At 45.7% G+C, this 22,638-nt stretch overlaps 1 protein-coding gene across 1 annotated transcript in view; it reads left to right on the forward strand.

Moving 5' to 3' along the window:
• LOC142570422 (uncharacterized) overlaps positions 1-22,405 on the forward strand; it is a 121,284-nt gene extending 98,879 nt beyond the window's left edge. The window contains exons 7-9 of the mRNA XM_075678806.1: positions 18,080-18,104; positions 21,353-21,415; positions 22,128-22,405. Of these exons, the coding sequence (XP_075534921.1) occupies positions 18,080-18,104; positions 21,353-21,415; positions 22,128-22,385 (346 nt within the window). The 3' untranslated portion in view covers positions 22,386-22,405. The remainder of the gene's footprint in view (positions 1-18,079; positions 18,105-21,352; positions 21,416-22,127) is intronic.
• Positions 22,406-22,638: the final 233 nt, after the last annotated feature.

Here is a 22,638-nt window from a genome sequence, read left to right on the forward strand (position 1 = left end):
ATAACTGATATAGGCGGCCCATCTGAAATTAATCTGCGAGAATAGAGGTAAACGATAAAAACGTTTCTTCCTGTTTGAGAAGCGCTTAAGGTTAGGATTGTACCAAGAGGCATGTGTGTTAGTCGCAATGCTCCGCTTAAGGATGTATTTATCTGTTAGTTGGTGCACTTTGTTTTTAAACAGATTGTCGTATACTTCGCTATCATTAATACGGCTTTCCCTTTCCGGCGAAACTGCAGCCTCTTTCTGTTTTTCTTTTCTTTTTCTGCGAGTTCGAGTATAAGTGTTCCTGCGCATGACTGCTGCTGATCCTGATTTCGAGCGAGTCCGGCTTGGCCTCATTTCGGTTACTGAATGAATTATACAGTGTGCCCCAACTATCATGCACCAAAACTTTAAAAAAAGAGCAGTTGCGTTACTCGAAGAAAATTTAGTGCATATTGCTTCCAGTACAGTGGAGTAGCCGCGAGAAATTCTTTCGTTCCTGAAATTTCATTCGACAATTGCAATTGAATATGTAATTCGAGAAGTACTGCCCAAATTAACAAACTGTTAATGATGCATTTGTAGGCATCCCCAGGCACCCCCAAATGACATCGAACTGCTGTGTCTTCAGCGACCTACTCAGTGCGTGAAGTTTTTTCCGACTGACAAACAGACCTTACGAAATATGAAAAAATACCCCGTCACTGCCTTCCCGCCCGCGTCATAAAGCAGCGCCCTCAAATAAGGTGACAGAAGAGACGGCGCATCATCTTCATAATGGTACGGAAGGAGTACCAACAGCAGGTCTCGCGGCTTTGCAGCTGTTCCTTCCTGTCTACGCCATACTTATTATCCGTCTCTCAAGGCCGAGTGGTCACATTGATAACAAAAGCCCCTTGATAACGCAGCCGAAGCGCCGTTCTGACCACGCACCAAAAGCGGAGAGCAATGTAACAGACGTATCATGTTTCAAAATCCCGGCTTCGCTCCCACCGCATCGACAGAGTGCGCGCGCAGCTATATTTCGCGGCAGAAACTTGCTTCGGGCCGAAGCTAAATTGAAGTTACGGTTCTAGTTTTCATGAGTGCGTATACGTGCTGCAAGAACAGGTTCATGGCACAAAATAAGAGCGAAATAAACAGACTGGGAAGCGACCGACAGGTGGAGAAAATGCAAACCTGATGCATTCAACAAAGTAAACAACCACTTCTAAATGAGCCGAATTGGCATTCGGGGCGCCTGTACAAAAAATAGACAAAGAAATACATCAGACTTAAATGGACACTAAAGCGAAACAATAAATCAGTTTAGACTAATGAAGCATCGTTTGAGAACCCTGCCGGCAGTCATTTAAAAAAATAATTTGATTATAACATGAGAAAATGAAGGTCCAAGTATTAGTATTTGAACTTCGCGCCGAAACCCCAGCGCCGGTACGTCCGCGTGACGTCAGGGATTCCAAAGTATATTTTCGCATTTGGGCCGCGTTGGATGAATAAAGGTTCCCGAAACTTGCCATCTTTAATATTCGGTTCCTTTAGACCACAATGTAGTCAATCTGTATCGCTATATGTAATTACTAGGTCGTAGAAGATGCCATGAAAATCCACGACGTCACAGCCCCCAGGTGCGGGAACTTAAGTAGGCGCCGCCACCCGTATTTGGTTCTTGCGCTTTTTCTGGCTTACCAAACATCTTATCGTTGTAAGAGTGGTGTTTTTGGTGTTGTAGAACGGTAATTTACTGATGCACAAGAAATCATTCTTCACTTTAGTGTCCCTTTAAGTGTGCCCTTATTATCTATGAATTGGTAAGCGCCGTTGAACACCAGCTGCTGCCTAGAGGACGTGTTTGAACAGGTCTCCTTCTACAGCTACGCAGTACTGAGTCCACTTTATCACATCTTCAGTGGCTTTCTTGATGATCGACGCTCGAATTCTACGGGAGGCATCCGTTATCCTTGTCTTGAACTAGTCTGACATCCGTCTCGATCATGTAAGCACGACCTTTCACAAAACCCCAAAGAAAGAAATTGAGTGGAGATAGGTTCGGCATCGCCGGGGGGGGGGGGGGGGGGAGTGCTGAGCCCCCCCCCCTCCGTATTCGGCACCTACGCCTGTGCCTGTACTTTTGTAATTTGCAATGTCATTAGCTGTAATTGTGCTTTATACACGTAAATTAGGTTGTCTAGAATGGTTTTCTTAGTTGTTATTTTGTATCTTTGCTATGATGTTATCGCGCTGACAATAAAGTGGAACAGGTCGGACCCAATGACTCAAAAACAAGCAGCAAATAAATATTTCCAAGATTGAAGGCTTCTTCAATGTCTTTCGTGATATTTATTTCTGGAATACATTTTGACCATTACAATCACATGCACATTTACGCTGACTCCGACTGGCATGTGGGAGTCTAAACGTCATTTTATTTCTTCCTAGTGCAGCAGGCATTGCTGCACTCTAATATCGCCGTTATTTGCTTTTGTCAAACGGAATGTAAGAAAATTAATCTTTTATTCACTTTAAGAAAGCTTGAAATGGATCGCGCTTGTAGCTATACAAAAAGTCGAAGACAAAAATATCTGTACTTATGTTGTGGGATGAACACAAGTTTATAACCGCATGACGGCAGCTTATTATAACTGTTTTTGTTTGGTTCTTCTTAAAAGCCGGTAATTGTCCACCCATGCCGCACGTCTGCTGGTATTTCGCAGAGGGCTGTACGCTGCGAAATACTTGCAAATTAATGCATGACCGCTGCCTGAGCCAGTTTAAAACAAAGTAGGAGTGAATAATTTTCTTCGACCATATATGCTGTCCCCTCGTGATGAATGAAGAACACGGCTTTAACGTCGAAAGGATCGGGCATGCTATTTAGCAATCAAGTCTGCCCAGCCAAACAATCTTTACGCATAGAAAGCAGCCTCGCCTCTCTTCTATTTTGTTTATTCACTCGACTTAGGACTTCCATCTCGCCCCGCTAAGTCTGCCCCTTCAATCACGCAGTACTTCTACGCCAGAGACGCACTCACGCTGCCGCAATCCTGCAGTCGAACTCCACAGGCAACGGCCGGTCGCCCAGCATGTGGCCACGAACGCTCGACTTTCATCAGAGTAGCGCATAAACAACTTGGAAAGAGACATCCGCAAGCAAATTGCTGTACATGCGGTTGCGTCACCAGCGCCTCACTGGCGCTTAGGTCTACGCGGGACGCTACCCATCGCAAAAGGGCGTGCGACAAAAGACGAGGCGTTTGACATTGCGAGCCCTTGCGGCGTCCTTCGTCTCGCCGAAAGCGACCGTGTCGCTTGGGATAGCTTAGAGCGCAGGTTTGCGCCGGACCCCCTGTCGCACCGCTGTACGGAGGGAGCGTGCGACAGGCCGTGCAGCAGGTTTGTTGACCGCGCCACCGACCGCGGACGCAGCAGGTGCGATCAAGAGACGCAGCTTCGTCGGATTCCACCACGCGAGTTCCCCCGCGGGGGAAGGGCCAGCCCGGTCTCCTCTGCTCGGAGCTTGAATTTCCGCTCCCACCTCGCCCTCACCCTTGGGCCAACAACAACAATTGTCCGTTGAACCAGATTGCGTCGTGGTTTGCGTACTCGTCTCGCGAACCTAGTTCGCACCGCCGTACCCTTCTCACTTGTCTTGTGCCTTTCCCCACACCGTGTGCGTTCCGGGGACGCCACTATTTCAAACAAGCACCGGCATTCAAATTCGATGTGTGCCTAGGATTGTTTGACTTGTAGGGCATCGCTCTTTCAAGGAGTAATGGATGAAGCGCAAGTCCGTGCCTCTGACATTTTACGTTTAGCAGTGGCAAATGAACATCTTCTGTCTCACGCACAAAGTTGCCTCCCATGACATTCGAGTCACGAGCCGTTAGTAATGGTCCAATCGCTCAGAAGCACTAGCTGCGCAGAGGCAGCCCGGAGAAGAATAAATGGCTGTTTTTCACGAAGAACCGAAACACTTATAACTATTAGTGAAGGTCGAAACATTTATCTATGCTGTGTTGTAAAAAAAATCACAACTCTCTTATGGTCTTACTTGCTGGCAATGATACTGCTGCGGCAGATCTTGCGGGTACTTTTCAGTGTCGTTGACGTCCTCGCGACTTATGCCGTTGTAAGTGTGTTGTTCCGGAGAATGGTTCGTTTCGCATATATTCCCGCTGATATAAATAGCTTAGCAAAACTCAACTAACTGCTTCACAGTGAGAACGAAAGGCTTCGACATTACATGTTCCAGGTAGCCTGTGTTTCTTACACTTTATAAAAAAATATCGCAAAGAATGCTTCAGTCAAAAAGGCCAAAAGGTAACAGTGCAAATGAGCTGGCAAGTAGACACAGAAACAAAGCTTCTATAGATCAAAGCGCATAAATCCAGAACATAGCAGTTCATGGAGAGTGGCAACTTGTTTTTCGTGCTGCGTTGTCTTGTTAGGCAAATGCGATGACATTGGAAGCAATATCATGCATATACTTCGAATGAACATATTCATGGTTCATTTATGTGCTGGCCGCTAGATCATGCACTGTTTTCAAGTTTATTCATAAACGATGTCAGTTTTACAAAGAATTGTATACAAAATTAGTACTACACAGGGAGCCCCAAAGTTAGAAACTGTCCGGGGCATTGCGGTGTACGTATGTAATAGCGTATGCCAAATGTAAATTGTAGATGTGTGCCTATATGTTGCACACTAATGTACTTGTTCCCAATGTCATTGATTATGTAAGTTCATGTCTGTGAAGCTTGACTATTGTTTTGTGATTGCTGTGGAACTACAGTTCACTGGACTTGCACCTTCCAGGATGCGTACAGAATAGTGCACTGAACTACTGTTGGTCTTTAATAATATATGAAGTAATAACTTTTTCTCAATTAGCCATCTGTGCGACAAGGAGCAGAAGACTATACTTCTGGTAAAACATAACCTATTGTAGCGTCCCATCAGGAGAACAGAAAATAACTAGTTTAACCTAGCTATAAAACGCTAGAAAACGCTACCTATAGCCTGAAGTAACCCCACATGCACTCTGTAGCAATACCACTGTGGAGAATCGACGCAGCTGCACAATATAAGGTACAGTCTCACAATGGTATATGACAGACTTTACAAATACTCGCCTACATGGTTTAGAACAGCATCTATAGCTCCGTCTTCTGCGAAGAAAATTGCAAGCTAAAGAAACGCTTATGTGCCGCCTGAGGATTGGGGTGACATTCACAAACGCTCATTGATTTCGCATCGCAATGGCCGACAACCTAATATGTAACAACTGTGGCTTCAAGAAGACGACCGCGCATCTTCTTTGTGAATGTCATCACCTCAGTGCGCCTAGAAAATACCTACCCTCATGTGGTACATATGCGTGTGGTGGTGCAAACATGTGACACCATGCGGTGTTTGAGGAAGAAGCTAAGGTGGTGCTCTAGAGCTGTCTAAGCGCCTCGATATCTACGTAATCAAGGAAACGGAGCAAACGAGTCCTTGTTCGAAGCTGATTTTCGGCCTTGCACAATACTATGAGTGACGCAAATCAAGTTAGTGCGGGATCACTATCATATTCTTGGTGACCTCGACGAAGACTTCTTTGGTTCACTGGAGGGACAGCGTTCCATTGCCATCATGAACGACGCAACACCAATGTTCCTGGTTCCTTAGCATTACAAGATGTTCTTAATAAAAGACATACCCCAACTACAAGCGCAGTAAATTATACAACATGTAATCACTGTACGTAAGACAAATTAACCTTTTAATTTATGTAGAGACTGCAGATGTAGGCTATGGATCCCGTGGTGGAAACGTGAATACACATCGTCGACATCTTCTGAGCTGCTTGCGGTTGTGAAAAGAGACAAGGTCTTCCACAGCGATCTCCAACAAACGTGTCAGTAACTGTAGGTGAATGACGCCTCATCACAGTTGCTTACCGTTGTCATGCGTCTTTGTCTTACCGTGCGCGACACTATCTAAGGAATAAAGGTTAGCAGGAATATGGTGCCTCAGAAAGGCTTGAATGTATTGCGTCAAGAGAACTTTGTTCAATATATCGGTAGCCCCTCTGTTATTTCATCCATTCATGCATATACCATACTAAGTCAAGTCGAAGGCACAGCAGTTTACCTGGATGGCCTAATAATGTTTGAAGCTTCATAAGTAGAGCACCACAACAAGCTGGTTTATGTGCTACAGCGGCTGAGTAAGGCTGGGCTAGGTGTAAGCTTGAAGCCACCGAAATCGAATTTCTTAGTGATCATGTCGATGGAATCCCTGCAATGGCTACCACAGAGAAGCCGTGGGCAATGGAAGAAGTGCCAAACTTACAAATTAAAGAGTTACAAAGATTCATTGTCATGCCTAGTATCAACAGCTGATTCTTGTCAGACCACGTCACGATTGTCTGGAGCTTGTAGTGAGGCATCGGCATTGTAAAGGAGACGGGGGGGGAGGGGGATGATTTGGACATCGTTCAAGAAAGTTCAATACCTACTGAGTACAGTTTCTGTGATAGCAAACTATGCCGAAATACGCCACTTATCCTCTCATACGACGCATAACTTTATATTGTGGGCGCAGTGCAACACCTTAGCTCTGCGACAAGGCTGAAAAGCTCCCGTCCCTTACGCTTTTTGAACACTATAAATAAAGAGTAAATGAAACTATGCACAGTGGTATCAGGAAGGTCTCGATCGTATTTTCGACGAGGCACATTAACCAGTACGTAGCCTGTTGGAACGTGATCATCCCGAATCTCTCACGGGCATTTTAGGCCTGAACGCAGAATTCCAGCTCATGTTGTCACCACGTATGACAAGAGAGCGCCTAATGAACGGAGCTATCATTATGACGTGAGATAAAGAGAAGGCAATGATAACACCAACGCAGATGCGCTCAGCTAGTCGATTACCGCTGCCTTGCACTCAATACAAAGCAGCTTCACCGGATAATGTCATATATGATAGTTGCTTATGCTACGCTTGGTTACATTATCATGATTCTAGCTGTTGCACAACATTCGATTATAGCAGGCAACATCTAAAGACTGACACGAGAGTACCCATTTCTGTATTTTGCATAACAATTTCGCGTACTGGCAACATGTGTTCTTAGAACCAGAAAAGGCGCACACAGAATTATCAACTCAAGAGAGAGAAAAAGATGTAATATCGGAAGTGCAGGCCAGGCGTTTGCAGAAGACGTATTCAATACGTCACCAGACGTCGTGCTGCTAGTGTGGGTGAGCATCTTAGGTGCACCAGCTGTTGGAAGTAGCGTCTTCCTTACGACAGTCTCAGTATTTCTAGTAGACGAAGACCGTCTGCAGCGGACCCGCCGTGGTTGCTCAGTGGCTATGGTGTTGGGCTGCTGAGCACGAGGTCGCGGGATCGAATCCCGGCCACGGCGGCCGCATTTCGATGGGGGCGAAATGCGAAAACACCCGTGTGCTTAGATTTAGGTGCACGTTAAAGAACCCCAGGTGGTCAAAATTTCCGGAGTCCTCCACTACGGCGTGCCTCATAATCAGAAAGTGGTTTTGGCACGTAAAACCCCAAATATTATTATTAATTATTATTAGTCTGCAGCGGGAACGATGCCGTCGCACTTTGGCGACGGCTTCTCTGTGCGTTCAGTCGTCTCTCACCATTTGTTTTAGGACTTTAAGCTCTGTCTTGTGTCTCGGGCAGTCTTTCGACGATGCTTCATGAAGACCAGAGCAATTCGCACACATGAAATCAGTCGCACGGCCAGCATCAGCGCTGTGCTGCTCAGAGCATTTTGGGCACACGGTCGATTTTTTTGCATATGCCGCCAACATGCCCTATCTACAAACAATTACGGCACTAAAGTGGTTGTGGAACGAACGGTCGCGCTTGATGACGAAAAAATCCAACTTTCACGTGTGACGGCAAGTTTCCTCCCTTGAAGGTTATCTTTACACAATGTGATTATCCTAGGCGACGGATTTCAATAATAGTGGCATCATCTGCGTTGGCAGGCTTAACCAATATAGGCAGATCGTTGTCGTTGATTGACTCAGCGATATCATAAATCCTACTTGATGAAGTGTCCCTGTCCTGTGGTATTATGGTGCGAACATTAATCTTTTCCAGCACTTTGACTGTTCTCAAGACATCCAGCGCTGCTCTGTCCCTGACATCAACCGCAAGAATGTTCTTACGGGTGTTGATTCTCATATCTGTAATCTCATTCGGAACAAGAGCCTCCAGTGTGACAGATATGGCTTACCTGTTTAGCCAATTCAGGTCTTATCGACTCAAAATGGATATGGGCCCTTGGGAACAAGAGGGATGTTCCTGCAAGCGCTCCAAAGGAAAGTTTTTGATTGCCTTCACGCGAAGCGCCAGGGTACTGTCACTTTGAAAAAGGCTGCAATAACTCGCTTCTGGAGGTCGAAGCTCGACGCAGACATCGAAGCAACTGTCGCAGCCTGCACGACTTGCCAGCAATACCGCATCACTTCTGCCCAGTGGCTAACACCAGAGCGGCATGAAGCGGAAGATACTTCACGATACCCCTTGATCGCAGGAGACCAAGTATTCCAAGTACCATTCTCAAAGAAATAAAGGGAGTAATCGCTTGTTTCAGATTGCACAAGCTCTTTACGTTCGCAATTTTTCCGCCATGGTTGCTTAGTGGCTATGGTGTTGGGCTACTAAGCATGAGGTCGCGAGATTGAATCCCGGCCCCGGCGGCCGCATTACAATGGAGCAAATGCGAAAACACCCCTGTACTTCGATTAAGGTGCACCTTAAAGAACCCAAGGCGGTCCAAATTTTCGGAGCCCCCCCCCCCCCCCACTACGGCGTGTCTCATAATCAGATCGTGGTTTCGGCACGTAAAGCACCATGTTTGTTTGTTTTTTCGCAATTCTCGCCATGAGCCACACTAGCTTCCTGCTGTGGTTTCACCGTGTGGATCAAGGTCCGTAATTGAGATGATCGAAGATGGCTCCGGCATTCGTCCACACATTTGTCATGTCCGTAAAGACGAGGCTTACAAGACGGGGCAATTCCCATGTATCAAATATTTGGCCGTTCCACTCCCTGAGAGGAAGGACGCCAAAGAGAACAGCCATTGGCAACCTGATCTGAATCACCCTCAGTTGCTTTATCTTTGGAATTCCAGTTTGACATTCCTTTTTCGAGTGGCGCAAAGGTATACTCTCTTTGACAGCACCACAGAAATCGGCCTCGAAACAGCTTGTAAGCATACGACATCGTATGGTCGGCCAGCCAATTGACTAGGATCTATCTTCCCTGACATTTAACTATAGGACGGGGGAGACCGATATGTTTTCAAAGAAAACGAGGACGTCCGGCCTTCAGTATCACGCCCCATGTGATCTTCTGCTGAAACGGTGTTCTAGCTCTATTTCGGTGTTGTCTCCTTGCCAATGGTATAGACTGTATAACCTGCAACCCAAAGATATGAGGTTTATTGGCAATATATGTCGTTACGATTGCCGCTACTAACCTTGCAGCGCGTGGCCCGCCAAATATATAAAAGCGCTACTGCTTTATGGCCCTCGAATTCTTTCCACTCCAATTCGCCGTATTTCTCGTCATGCATCCCCTCAAATAGCCAATCCTGGTCATGGCGGGGACGCCGCATGGTGCGAACCAGTGATGTAGGGGAGGAAGGATTGAAAACGAAGACCATTGTTACAAAGTACGGCCTTGTATTGTCTAAGCCTTCGTCATCGTAGCTTTCAAAGAGCACGTACTCTAAAATTCACATTCATTCACTTCCATCGCAGTAATATTGCACGAATAATTAATATTAGAGAATATAGTTTACCATCAAAGTAATGCAGGCAAAAATGTGCACTCTTTCTTTGCTTTCTCAGCCTTACTATCAGATCAGAATATCAATCTCTCCACTGTCATTGTGGAGAGATTGGAGAGTTTCAAGCAAATATCTATATCTGTTTGGTTGCAACAGTATCTATTAATTGACTGCTTTGAGAAGCATTTAACGTTCCCACGGCTGTTCGAACATTTTATACGCAACCCCACTGTGCCTCAAAGTTAAAATTTCATAAAGGAAATTTCCTCCCGCTTTTTCCCATAGTTCTACAGCGTTTGCAAATTGCGAACGCTTTGTTTATTCATCAAGCATCGATAACTTTTATTATGACTCGGATATTATGTACAGCTCTCTCAGACCTCCAACAACTTATAAATTTCTAAAACAGTTTACACTGCAATGCGGTTTGTCGCTGAATGCGCTTTGCTGCTGCAAATTTAAAGCATGACGCTAGTTATAGTCTTGGAGCAATGTGCTATATAATACGCCATAAACCCGCAAAAATAATTTACTATCACATTAGATTGCCAAAACCTATCACAGCTTAGTTCGCATACGAAAGCCTGGAGAATACTTCCTTGTCAATGCAATGTCCACCTAATGCTGCAGAGCAAGAAATATCCCCCCCCCTTCTTTTGTTGAACAAATGTTAAAGTAATGATGTTTTAAATACTTATTAGTTATTTAGATTGAGTGAACAAATTTTCCACTTCTTGGGAGGCTTTACTTCCCCCTTTTACACCAGAAAACCAAATGGCCTTCCCAGTTTTACGGCACGTGGGGACTGTGAGTTATATAGTTTGCTCGTTAAGGTACACCCCATTGGCACACCCGATTCGCTCGCCGTTCTGCCCTCGTGTGAACAGCTATGGACGTCAGCGCGACTGCGCTTGAGCAAGCACATACGCGAAACACAGATGTACGTGGCAAATACATAAGCGGATCGCCCGAGCTGTACAACTTGACCCTGCGACGTCGATTGAGAGCTGGAGACCGTTTAGCGAACCAAAGGCATTCGCACTCGGCAACAGCCGCCATTTGCGGACGACGCTTTCGTATTTCTTTTCCGTCCAGTGTCAGGGCGAAAACTCGACCCTTGCACTGCCACATACTGTTCTGCGGCCACACATGATGCTTGACACGAGGTTTACGCACTATAAGTTTTAGTTACGTTAGCACTAGCATGGCGCTCTTTGGCCATACCTGGTCCTTGCGCCATTAAACATCAAACATTCAAGTTACAGTTACGAATAAATGTGCTTTTTAATACCCCACACAGCAAAAAGAGCAGATAACAAAATTTTGCTGTTTCGCACAACGCGTCGAATTTCTCATGCGTTTCTTTCTTTACCCGCACATCACCCCTTGACATGTCAAGCAATGTCTAAAGATTTATTAGCGCTAGTTTCAACGGTTCGGACACGTTGGGCGAACGTTTAGAGCAGAGATTTTACACCGGACATTCTTCACCGCTTCTAGTCACACTCAACTATTTCGCCGTAAGAGGCAGAGGCATGTTCAACTAAAGGCTGCAGCATGTGTGCATATACAAATTTTGTATGTGCAAGAATATAATCCGGATAGAGTGTGGATCTGTTTCCTCTGTGCAAAACTAATGAACTTTGACCATTAAGCAGATGAACACAAGTGCATGAGAGCAGCTGTGAGCAGCAATACCTTCGTACTGTGCGGTGCACACGACTCGCTTTCTTTTTAGAGGTAGTGCACGTTAGTGGCATAATAAAATTAGGCCACTTAGCGCATTTATGGTATAAAATTAAACATCGATAGTCCGTCCAAAACTACCAACTGAAGGAATAATGGATGTAGCACTGCTACTTCATTTTGGTGCCCTAAATATACTTTTTCCCTACAAACACAATGAAGCTATACCAGACAAATACTTTACAGTGTATGTAGTGTTTATCTATTTTTAAGGGGACATCATTACAACGTGTATGGCTAAATTCCACCTGCCATGCCAACTGAAGAGCTACTTTATGGAATGAGCCTGCTGCCTTAGTCTTGCCTATCAACAGCCTTCTAAGCATCACTTTTCAATACACTTACATGCCAAATCTGCAAAAAAAAAAGAAGAGAGAGAGGTGCACCTAAATGCCCCCATTCGCTTTCACGCACAAAATACAAAGCATCAAGAATTGGCAGTGTCACCATAGGGGACGGCATGGAAAAGATAGCAATGTTCATCGCCATGCTGAAGGCTCCTCAGGACGCTCAGGTGACGAGAGCCACCGTCATCGGCATTGCAGGCGTCGAACATTGGCGGCGCAGGCGACGAGACCGAAGGAAAACAGATACAGATTTTGTTGTACACTAACGATCTGTTCCACTCATACCAGAGTATGCATCACACTTATGTACACAGCTGCTCCGCCAGAAGGCTAATGTGTGCGCGCTAAACAAGCTTGGCAAACGCGGAAAACAGAATGCTTTCATGGCAACATAATTTTGTTGCAGTGCGAAAGGACCAAGACGTAGACGAGGCACAAAGGACGAGCTCGATCTGTATTTCGTCTGCGTCATTTCGTGCAGCAACAAAATTATTATACCGTATTGACTCGCAAAACTGTTGATCCTAATGCTTTCATGGCTCCGGCAGAGCCGATTGAGCGAAGCGTGACGGTGCATTCGCTTGCCTTCGTATATTTTGCAGCGAAACTCACTGCGCGTCTCTCGAGATCTAAACCTCCACGTGAGGGCAGCGCATGCGCGTCGATGCAACGACAACACGAGGACAGCAGCGCCAACGACAACGACACGAACGTGCCTCTAGCGTCAGTATGATTGTTATGGCAATAATATTAGTCGGAAAAGTAGAAGCTCTTCGCAAATGACAACTAAGAAGGCTTGTAGTATAAGTTCGCGTATGTGTTACACGATGCCACTGATATAGGAGCTTTTACTCGGTAATCTCCGCTTAAGGTGCACGCCGACGAACTAGCGCTTTAGCAAGGCGCAAACGCTGTGTACCGTGTTAAAGGAAAAGTTTTTGCTTCGGTGTAGCAATGCCGCGCTCACTACCACGCAATAATGCCTTAATGAAGAATATAAGGTTTTAGTGGTCACTTGCCCTCTGCCAATTTTGGGTCCCACGTGACGCCTTGCGGCAGGAAATATGTTCTACATGCGCCACAAATGCCGTCAGTGGTGGCACTGGCTAGCACTCCGACGGTTAACTCTAGTTTGCATACATAAATACCCAAGAAAGTGGGTGGGAGGACGGCGCCCGGGTAGTTGGATCGGTAGGAGCATCGCATGAGTAATGCGAAGACGGGGGTTCCTATCCCACCTACAGATTGTCCACGCCAGCCAATATATCGCGAAATGAAAACAGGTATACAGTTGCGATCAAATTTCGCATCAGCGACTGTCGTAATTGTCGGTGAATTCTTTTCGTCCACTTTCATTTTAATTTGTGTATAATTCCTACATTTCAATTTAATAAACTGTCAATGCGTTAATTCCCAAGATACGCAAGAAGGGAGAGGTCAAACTCTTGGTGTTTAGGTTTTACCCTGTGAGCAGCAAGAACCGGCTCCATAGGCAAACCCTGGCCATGCGCCTGACTGGCCGATGGTTCTTCTCCGTCACAAAACAATTAAAGCATCCTATGCTTTCCTTATCGTCATTGTTTGCAGGCTTTATGTGCTTATAGCTTACGGAAACCGGACCTCTCGGTTCCCCTTCTTCTCCTTCAAGCACTAATAAAAACATTTATCTGTTACTTGAAAGTGCTGTGCGATACATAGCTGTATTCCTGGACTTTAAAGATATCGTTGGCCAACACTCAACGTCTTGGAATAAATACTTGATAAAGTTCGGGCAGGATAGTGCACGGTGGTGGGCAGCGTACTGGTTGCGAAGAGAAGGGGAAGGGGTATCTGCAGTGGAAGCCTATAGCTGTTTCGCAAAGGACAGATACGTGAATTCTGTAATCGGCGAAAACATATCAGCTATCGGTGTTCACGAATCACATCGCTCGCAACCAAGTTCAGTGCTGCTATAGCTTCACTTACCACACAATACAAATTTGCATTTTCAGGACTACGGCCAGTGTAATGTTCAACCGCCCTATTCAGCATGACACTGTCCTTGTTCCTGAAAATGCAATCATGCATTGTGCTTCGTATTTTCACGTTCGAGCTTCTTGCCACCTGATGTGGCGCATCTTCATTGTTCAGTCTACTTTGCTCTAGTTTTACAAGCGATTGCTGAATTAATTTCGGCCTCAAGGCAGCTTGCAGGTGCGCGCGCTACCAAGAAGGTTATCTTTTTCCTGCAATTTTCTGTTGCTTAAACTCGTAAGCCACGAGAGCCGAGCGTTGTCCGCCATGCGTTTATTTTCTTTTTTGCATCAGAATTTGCATTCTGTCTGCGGTGATCCATCGTAAACACGTATTTTTGCCGAGCTCTTATCTTCATATTCCGTCTTGTTCCGAAATGAAAGACCTGCGTCTGCGAACAAAAAAAAAAAAAAACACCGATTAACTATTCCTTACTAACGGCCTTCCAGTCGCTTTCCAGATCACCGCGGGGCCCTCGTTTGTCAGTTCTGCACTGCTCCGTATTCCAGGCACTGTTTCACGCGGCATAGCGATGCTAATGCGCGATTTTTCAGCGCTTGCTCGACCCTACATCCTGATGACACCAGGTGCGCGCCAAAGCCGTTGTATACTACGGGTATGATCGTTTTCGTTTTCACGACGGCATAATTTGTGCGCCAACTAGCAGCGTGTGCGCAGTCGCTGTGCGTTCCGTGTCTGGATCGCCACAACTCGCTCGTGCCGCCCGCTGAGGCAAATAATCCCGCCATCAGAATCTGCGGTTGCCTGTCGTTACGTTCTCGGTCCACAATCAGCAAGGCCCGTCTGTAAGACAGACCCCCTGCTGACATAGCCGTGTGCTGCGTGCACTGGATTCGTCACGTATCAGTAGCTTGCGTGCGACCTGCATATCGCAAGTGGCGTTCAAACTCACCCGGAGCTTTCATGCTTCCTTGTACCTGAGCCGCGGGGCGCCCCTTGGTGAACACCATGTGCGAGCGACGAGATGTTTGCGACAAGACGTCAACGCGCGAGCGCACCCCTAGGACACTGTCATCCGTAGGCGTCAAGAATTAATACATCGTATCTTCGCGCGTATTATTCACGCGAGGACACAAGGAGCTCACAAGGATCGCGTTGTTGCTGAGAGCTTGAGAAAGAATAATGCTGAGCGAAGCAGTAAGAAATAATTTGTTCGCTGTGTGCGTGTGCGCGTGCTTGTGCGTGTGTGTGCTTTAGGATAGTGAAGTGCTGGATTGCATAGATGTCGGCGTGCGTGCGTGTGTGTGTGCGTGAGTGCGTGTGTGTGTGCGTGTGTGTGTGTGTGTGTGTGTGCGCGTGTGTGCGTGCGCGCGTGTGCGTGCGCGCGTGTGTGTGTGCGTGTGTGTGCGTGTGTGTGCGTGCGTGCGTGCCTGCGTGTGTGCGTGTGCGTGTGCGTGTGTGTGTGTGTGTGTGTGTGTGTGTGTGTGTGTGTGTGTGTGTGTGTGTGTGTGTGTGTGTGTGTGTGTGTGTGTGTGTGTGTGTGTGTGTGTGTGTGTGTGTGTGTGCGCGTGTGTGTGCGCACGTGTGTGTGTACGTGTGTGTGTGCCGAACATTCAACACGCAAACCGTGTCAAACAGTGCAATACTCAATTTCTTATGTCAAATTTTCAGATTTTGCACGGCCGTAGCGTTCAACTTCGGTTATCACAATAAACTCAGCGTATCCAACATGGCATAGTAACATTTTCTCGAGACATGCTGCGAACCATAATTCAGCATCACATTAATCATCTACGTATAATAGCTTCGTATTTGAAAGCTTGCTATTATCCGGGTTGTTACATCCGTTTGTGGAAACGTTACATGCAGCTATTAAAAAATGATTTATCAGTTACATTAGCACGTCGATTGCGCTAGACGTTTATCGCTTTCCACATGTCCATTTGTGTGACTAATTCCTTTGTGAGGCTTCTCAGAAAAGCTGACATAAATCATTAGGGTCATACCAATGCAAAATTACTACTCCGGCTCACCCCTCCCCCTCCCCCGCCACGTGTCCATAATTATTTCTTTGGCAATAAGCACTAGGAAGCTAACAGGAAGCTGGTGAAATGGTTCGAATGTGCAGAGCCAGTGCCAGCTTCTTAGATACATGAAAAATATTGGCTTCCTTGATGTACAATCAGATATGCTGATGGTTCGGTTATATAGTGTATCTGCATGTTATCGTATGCTGCACATGAAGATGTGACTGTATGCAATGCATACGTGCAATTTTGATTTATCAGTTACTGCTAGCATGACGATTTTACTACATTTAGTACTGAAAAGTAGTGGAATTACATGAATCTACATTGCGTAAAACCAACTTAGTCTAGTGATAAGTACTGGCGGCCTTGTGCCAGCTAAACGTGCAGGTACTCGTAATATTCCAACAAGAAATATAAAGTTTACTTAGTGATCTTGTTATATGTGTAATGCAGCGATCGCAGTTTGATCGTTTCACATCCACAATCGATGACATAATTTCATGTAACTATGAAGCACAAATGCCAAGTGCGCTTGCCTAATTATTTTGCGCACGAAGAAAAAAGGGCTGAGCAACAGGCTGCAGCATTCACTTTATGATGGTAATGACATTCAAGTATAGAACAGCGGCACCCAGCATTCAAGTAGCTGTCCTTTTGGAACACCAGATGGTTATGTGCGCTGCGCACAAACCTTGGTGGGTAATCAGTAAACTGCCGAGTAGAACTTATTGTTTCTTGCCTTATACATGTCGTCACCCCCATAATTACGACTAAAAAAGAACCGAGACCGTAATGTACAATACCTTAATAAGTAGAAGCCAACGTTTCTCTCTGTCCGAGAAAACAAGATAATTTTTCAACGAGTCCCGATTTCATGCGCACACACTACTTCATTTGTAATTTCCAGCGAAACTGTACATAGCTGCCTTGCTATAGCGATTCACCGACTATGGATCGATGAATCGTTGCAACATGAGCAGCCCTCTACTCGTGTCTCCTTATACGTTTGTTTCCCTCCGGAAACGAGCACTATCTATTATGCACTAAGTGCTTGGCACCGTCTTTTCTTTTGTTTCGTTACAACTTAGATCGGTTTAGCGGCGAGACATCGCGCATATTTCGGTGAGTTACGGTGGCAGGTGAAGCTCGTACAAAGATACGAATAGATGCTATCCCGAACGAACGGTAAAGCAGAAGTTGAAAAATATGCGGCTTCTTTATTTGCAACACACCCCCGCCTGCAACGGCAAACGTTCGCAAATCCCCTTGTTCCGTTGCGCTCCTTGTCAGGTCATCAAGATCGCGGTGGCGGCCCCCTAGAAGGTAACAAACAGCACTGCACACATCTGGGCTACGCTTCGGGCGTTTCCTCCGGAGGGAAGAGGCGAGTCGTATTTTCGTACAAGCAGCAGTAGCGCCCCTATACGCTCGCACGGGTCTCTCGGTTATCGGTCGTCAGGCACGTACCACCGTAGCACTCGCACTGCGGGGTGAAAGCTGTAAGCTGAAGAAAGAAAAAAAAAAAAAGAAACGCCGAGACTACTATACGACGAGCCGAAGGGTGTCTCTCCCGATATACGTAGCGTCTCAGCACTCGTCGTGCGGAAAAGTTGCGGAACGACGTCTCACAGGTCGAAGATAAAAAGGACGCGCTCTCTGGAAGGAACGGCTGTGCTTGTGGCGGTGGTGGCGGTGGGGAGGGGTTCACGTGGTTGCGCAAGATCGCGGTCGTGACAACGGGCACATAACAATTGACCTGCGCGAGAGCTGCGCAGGATGCCGCCAGAGTCTCCCCCGCCCCCTTGTTTCGCGGATAAACAGGGTGCTACAGAGAGAGATAGAGAGAAAGAGAGAGAGAATGGGGGAGCAAGACAAAGAGTCGCTTCAAGAATCGCAGGGTCCCATTAATGCAGTCTCTGAATCTCACCCCCCCCCCCCCCCCCGGCCTCTTGCATCCCCCGGGCAAGGCTGTCGGTAATCCTCAAAGCAGGTGCTCCTCCCGCGGAACAAATTAAGTCAAGGGGACGTGAGGCACCGGATGCGCGGAATATTGATGGCGTATTCACGGTAACGCGCCACTCGACGGCATTGGGAACCATTACGAGGGTATAAAAGAGTCAGTTCGGAGAGACAACCCGCGACAGAATTATCTGGTGCAGTGAACGGCTAAGCCAGCTCGTACGACACAATGCTCGCAAAGGTGAGTGCCTACATGTGACGGCTCTTCCATCGCCACGCGCGCAAGACGATCGACCATGATCAGTGCTCCCTTCTCCATGTATACCAGCCCGGGACGCCCAATTGGTTCTCCGGTTGTGTGACTGCGAAGGTTTCGTTTGCCCGAGTGCGCCGCTGTCATCGGTTCTTGGCTTTGCCTCAGGTTACAACGGTGGTCAGGGACACGAATCGGTGGCCCGTAGTACACATTTCGCCATAATGGATACGTTTGGGAGAGGAGGCAGTTAGTGAAAGGATTGCACACAGAAAAGATTTCTTCACGCGCAAGCGCTTACTTGTTCATCACGCCAGCGTCGGCTGCGGTTCCTGCGTGCACTTGACTCCTTAAAATCGAGTTTCATTTTTCATGCTCCTACGAAAATTCTCCTAAGTCGTCAGGCTTTCGCAAAATTTTACAAATGGTCCAAATTTCAATACTGAAAGCTGCAAAAATTAAGCTTCATGAACATCAATAATTTTCTAGCTGATCTTGTTCGTTTTGACTCCACTACTATATTGTCCAATGAAAAAATTTAAAGTACCTATCACGTAGCCAACCACAATCTAGGTTCACGAACTTCTAGTATTTCTTGCATACTATATATTTCAGCAGTACGTACGGGATGGAACAAAAATATTCATAGATTATTTCAATTATCAATTGTTCGTGGAGACTCTCTACTCCGAGAAATGCTGAAAAGAAAGGTGGCGTGCTTAAAACGTATCGAGTGTCCCAACACGAGCTGTTGATTGCACATTACGACAATGTTCTGTTTTAATTATTTAATCGCGTTAGAACCTCTTACGAGTGGCTATGTCAAGTGCCTCTACAACAGGCAGCAATCCCGACTAACATCAGTCGGCGCCTTCTGCATACTAAATAAAGATTGGGATGTAGGTGCACCCACTAAAATGTTCCCGCCTGAATCCTACACTTTACGCATGTTTATGTAGGTGTCGTGTTGATTTTTATACAGCTGACATAGACTTTTGTTGATAATTCCGCATCACTGCACCACGTATGAAAACCTTCCTATAGTGGTAACTACAAATGAACTCTGTTGACACTGAAAAAACGGGATTCGTTTAGAGTTTAGTGTATTATTGTTTTTTTTTTGTTAGTTAAGTTGCTTCGATTAGCGCAGTCAAGAAACAGGGTCAGAGAAGGGCGAGCAGTCATTTTCGTACGAGTTGTCCGAATGGACAAATACATATTATCCGCCAAGCTGTATGAGTAGTTGTGTCATTCTGTTGATTACAGTAAGGTCATGGCTTAGACTTCTTGCCGCGGTGACTGCATATCCATGAGTGCATGAAACTGAAACGATCGTGTAACAAGCTTTTGATGCATTTTAACGAAACACTGGTGGTCAAATTTAATCCGCAGACCTCTACTATGTTGTCCGTCAAAGCACCTGCGTGTCGAGTTAAACCACACCGATGAAATGTACATCAGTCAAGTCAAATGCATACAAAATGCACGTCATATGGCGGCCCGATGCACACCATCTTTAAAACCATGTTTTCTTCCGTTTTGCTTGAGTACTCACGAACATTCGTTTGTGCTTCGAACTAAGCACTCTATCTCCTTAAATAAAGCGCAACCCTGCCAATAATTGAAGTTAGAAACGTCGCACTGTCTCCTAGTATACTTTCTTGGGTATTCCGATTTTAGTATAACATTTTGAATTGTTGTTATCAGTTTAAACACAGTTTTCATATATGGCATAATTCCAGAGTTTATAAGCTAGGCGTTGCCTTAATGTCACTTGAGTCTCCCCCCCCCTTTTTTTTGGGGGGGGTTCCTTTCTAAATTACGCCGCACATAAAGCTACCAGTTATGCTTTCACAAAGCTTGATTGTGTTGGTATTTGACAACGCCTGTAATGCTATAGCATCCTGTAGCCGGAAATGTGCCAAGGGACATAATGTTGTACACAACACGAGCAAGTTGACTGATGCTGTATATATAGCATGACAGAGACTATGAATTAGTGGGACTATGCGTTTCCTTCAAAATGTTTCCGCATTGAGCACGTCATATTGACAACGTGAAATAAGGCCAAGGGACGCGTTTACATTCTGGTGTCTTGTTTTATTGCCAAGGGCAATATAATAATTTGCTTGTGTAGATTATTATACATCTGTTGAAAAAGCATGAAAATTTTGTAGCAGAGAAAGTAGCATTTTCAGTATGCTGTGATAGCCGAAATATTGCGTTTGCAATGCTTGCAGTCACGCACAGTTTGCGACCAGATTATTCTATTTTTTGTCCAGCGCTCACTCCTAAATATAAGAGCCTAGTTTGGCAAAAGTACTGAGCAGATCGTTCAAACCCCGACACTTCCTTTGCCCTATTGCTATTACCACCTTAATATCATTATAACGAACTCGTGCCATAACTTGCAACAGTATCTATTAAATAAGACCGTCTTTCCTTGCAAGCGTTCTGGTTTCCTAAGAAAGACACAAAGCAATTTTAAACCACAATGACAGCTGTCAGCGATCTTGCAAGTTGTCAATGTTTACAAAGCAAAGTTAATTGACATCCTCCCAAAAAATATGCCAAATAAGTAGTTAGCCATGTAAACATCTTGCCAAATTAGTCGATTTGACAATTTTAAATATTTTCCTGAAGTCGCACATGTGGCCATGAACATTTTGCTACGGATTGCAACTTTTCTAAATGTTTGTAAGTTGGACGTTGAAACAGGCCAATCGTAGATTCCGGGAAGGCCAGGTCAGTACGATGCCAGGTCAAAGCGGGGTCCACTTCACGTTATGCTTGCGTATACTATCTCATAATTCAGTGTTTATCTCATAATTCATTGTTTCTTAGAAGCACACAAAGATACATAAATCAAGCAACTCTCATAAAAACGGTGCTCTCCAAATGCTTGGCAGGGGCTCTTGGATCAATAACCTTGCAGAGTTTCCTTGAGTATACGCGAGAAGGGTAAAGAAGGGAGAAGAAAAAAACAACACCGAATGTAATTGACAGGGCTACGGCGTCGTTTTCTGAGGAAACGCTGCAAACGCTCGTTATAAAACAAACTTCCGAACGAAGGTGAACAATCTATATGGTTCATAGCTAAGGCGATTGTTGAATCCGCAATAACGAGTACAGTATAGCACAGTTATCAGTCCCTGATAAAAATACGATTTCCCCTAAACAAATGGTGTGTGTGCTGTTTTTTATAGCCAGCCTCTTTCCTCTTTTCTTCCTTTCAGATCATCTTCCTCGGCATTGTGGCCTGCGCCATGTCGCAGGTTATTTACCCGGAGCCAATCTACGTAAGTGCGCAATATTACAGTTTCTAGATATAAATGAAGTAAAATTTTCATAGATCGCTGCTGTTACATTGTACTAAAGCCTAACGATTGTCAAACAGCTGTTGTTTATTGTAAATAGTGTACTGATTTGAAATAATATTGCTTTTCGTTTTTATCGCTTACGGTTTTGCGCACTTCGCTTACTGCAATGACATCAGTGAGGTTTCAAAGCGGCTATAAAAGTATTTCATTTTTCAAATGAAATATTCAAGTGCTCACTTGAAGGGGCCACTAAAAGTGCCAATTGAGTAATTATAAGTGCTTTTCGGGGGAGAGTTACATGGCAGCCGATGATGACAGTTGCTGATTATCATGATTTTAATGGCGTGAACAACGAAAACGACCGCTAATGCCCCGCCATCGTATAGTCTCCGCTTCAAGCTCCACCAGTAGGGGCATCCGGGAAAGGAGTCTTTATTTATTTATTCATTCACGTGTACATTTGAAATGCTGGCAACATCTGCCACCTGGTTTTCCACATTCTGCCGTCAAATAAATTAAACAGAACTGGCACGAGTAAATGAGCAAACAAAGATACGCATGCGTATAAACGTTGGCCAGTGCGCAGTAGTTCTCTTCCTGCAAGATAATTCATGTACGCTTGGTAGATCAGATTTCGAATGTTCCATGGCTCACCGTACACCGTTCTGTTCTCGACGCCCTCGACACGCAGCCTCCGCAGCCGTACCACTTCGGCTACGATGCGGTGAACCCCGTGGAGGGCTCGCACCACTACCACGAGGAGACCAGCGACGAGACGAACTCGCGCACGGGATCGTACGGCTACACGGACGCGTTCGGCGTGTCCCGCCGCGTGGACTACGTCGCCGACGCCGGAGGCTTCCGTGCCAGTGTCTCCACCAACGAGCCCGGCACTGCTCCCAGCGCTCCGGCCGATGTCTTCTACTCGAACCCTGTGCCCGCCTCGTAACCGTCCAGCAATAAATGATCTTCTCACAGCTCCAGTGAAATACTCCCCAGACTCCGGTTGCATTACGATGCGAACCAGTCATTTCCGTTGATTTAACGTTTCTCTCTCTCTTTTTTTTTTTGTTACTACAGCCGGTAGCTTGTCGTGCAGCTTAAGATAGTGCAGGGTACTTTAGTGGCTTCTTTTGGGAAGCAGAGTCTTTCATTACTGATATTTTTGGTACAAGTGTAAGCAGAGAGTGCAACATGCTTTT

Source organism: Dermacentor variabilis, chromosome 2 (genome assembly GCF_050947875.1).
Source record: "Dermacentor variabilis isolate Ectoservices chromosome 2, ASM5094787v1, whole genome shotgun sequence".
NCBI lineage: Eukaryota > Metazoa > Arthropoda > Arachnida > Ixodida > Ixodidae > Dermacentor > Dermacentor variabilis.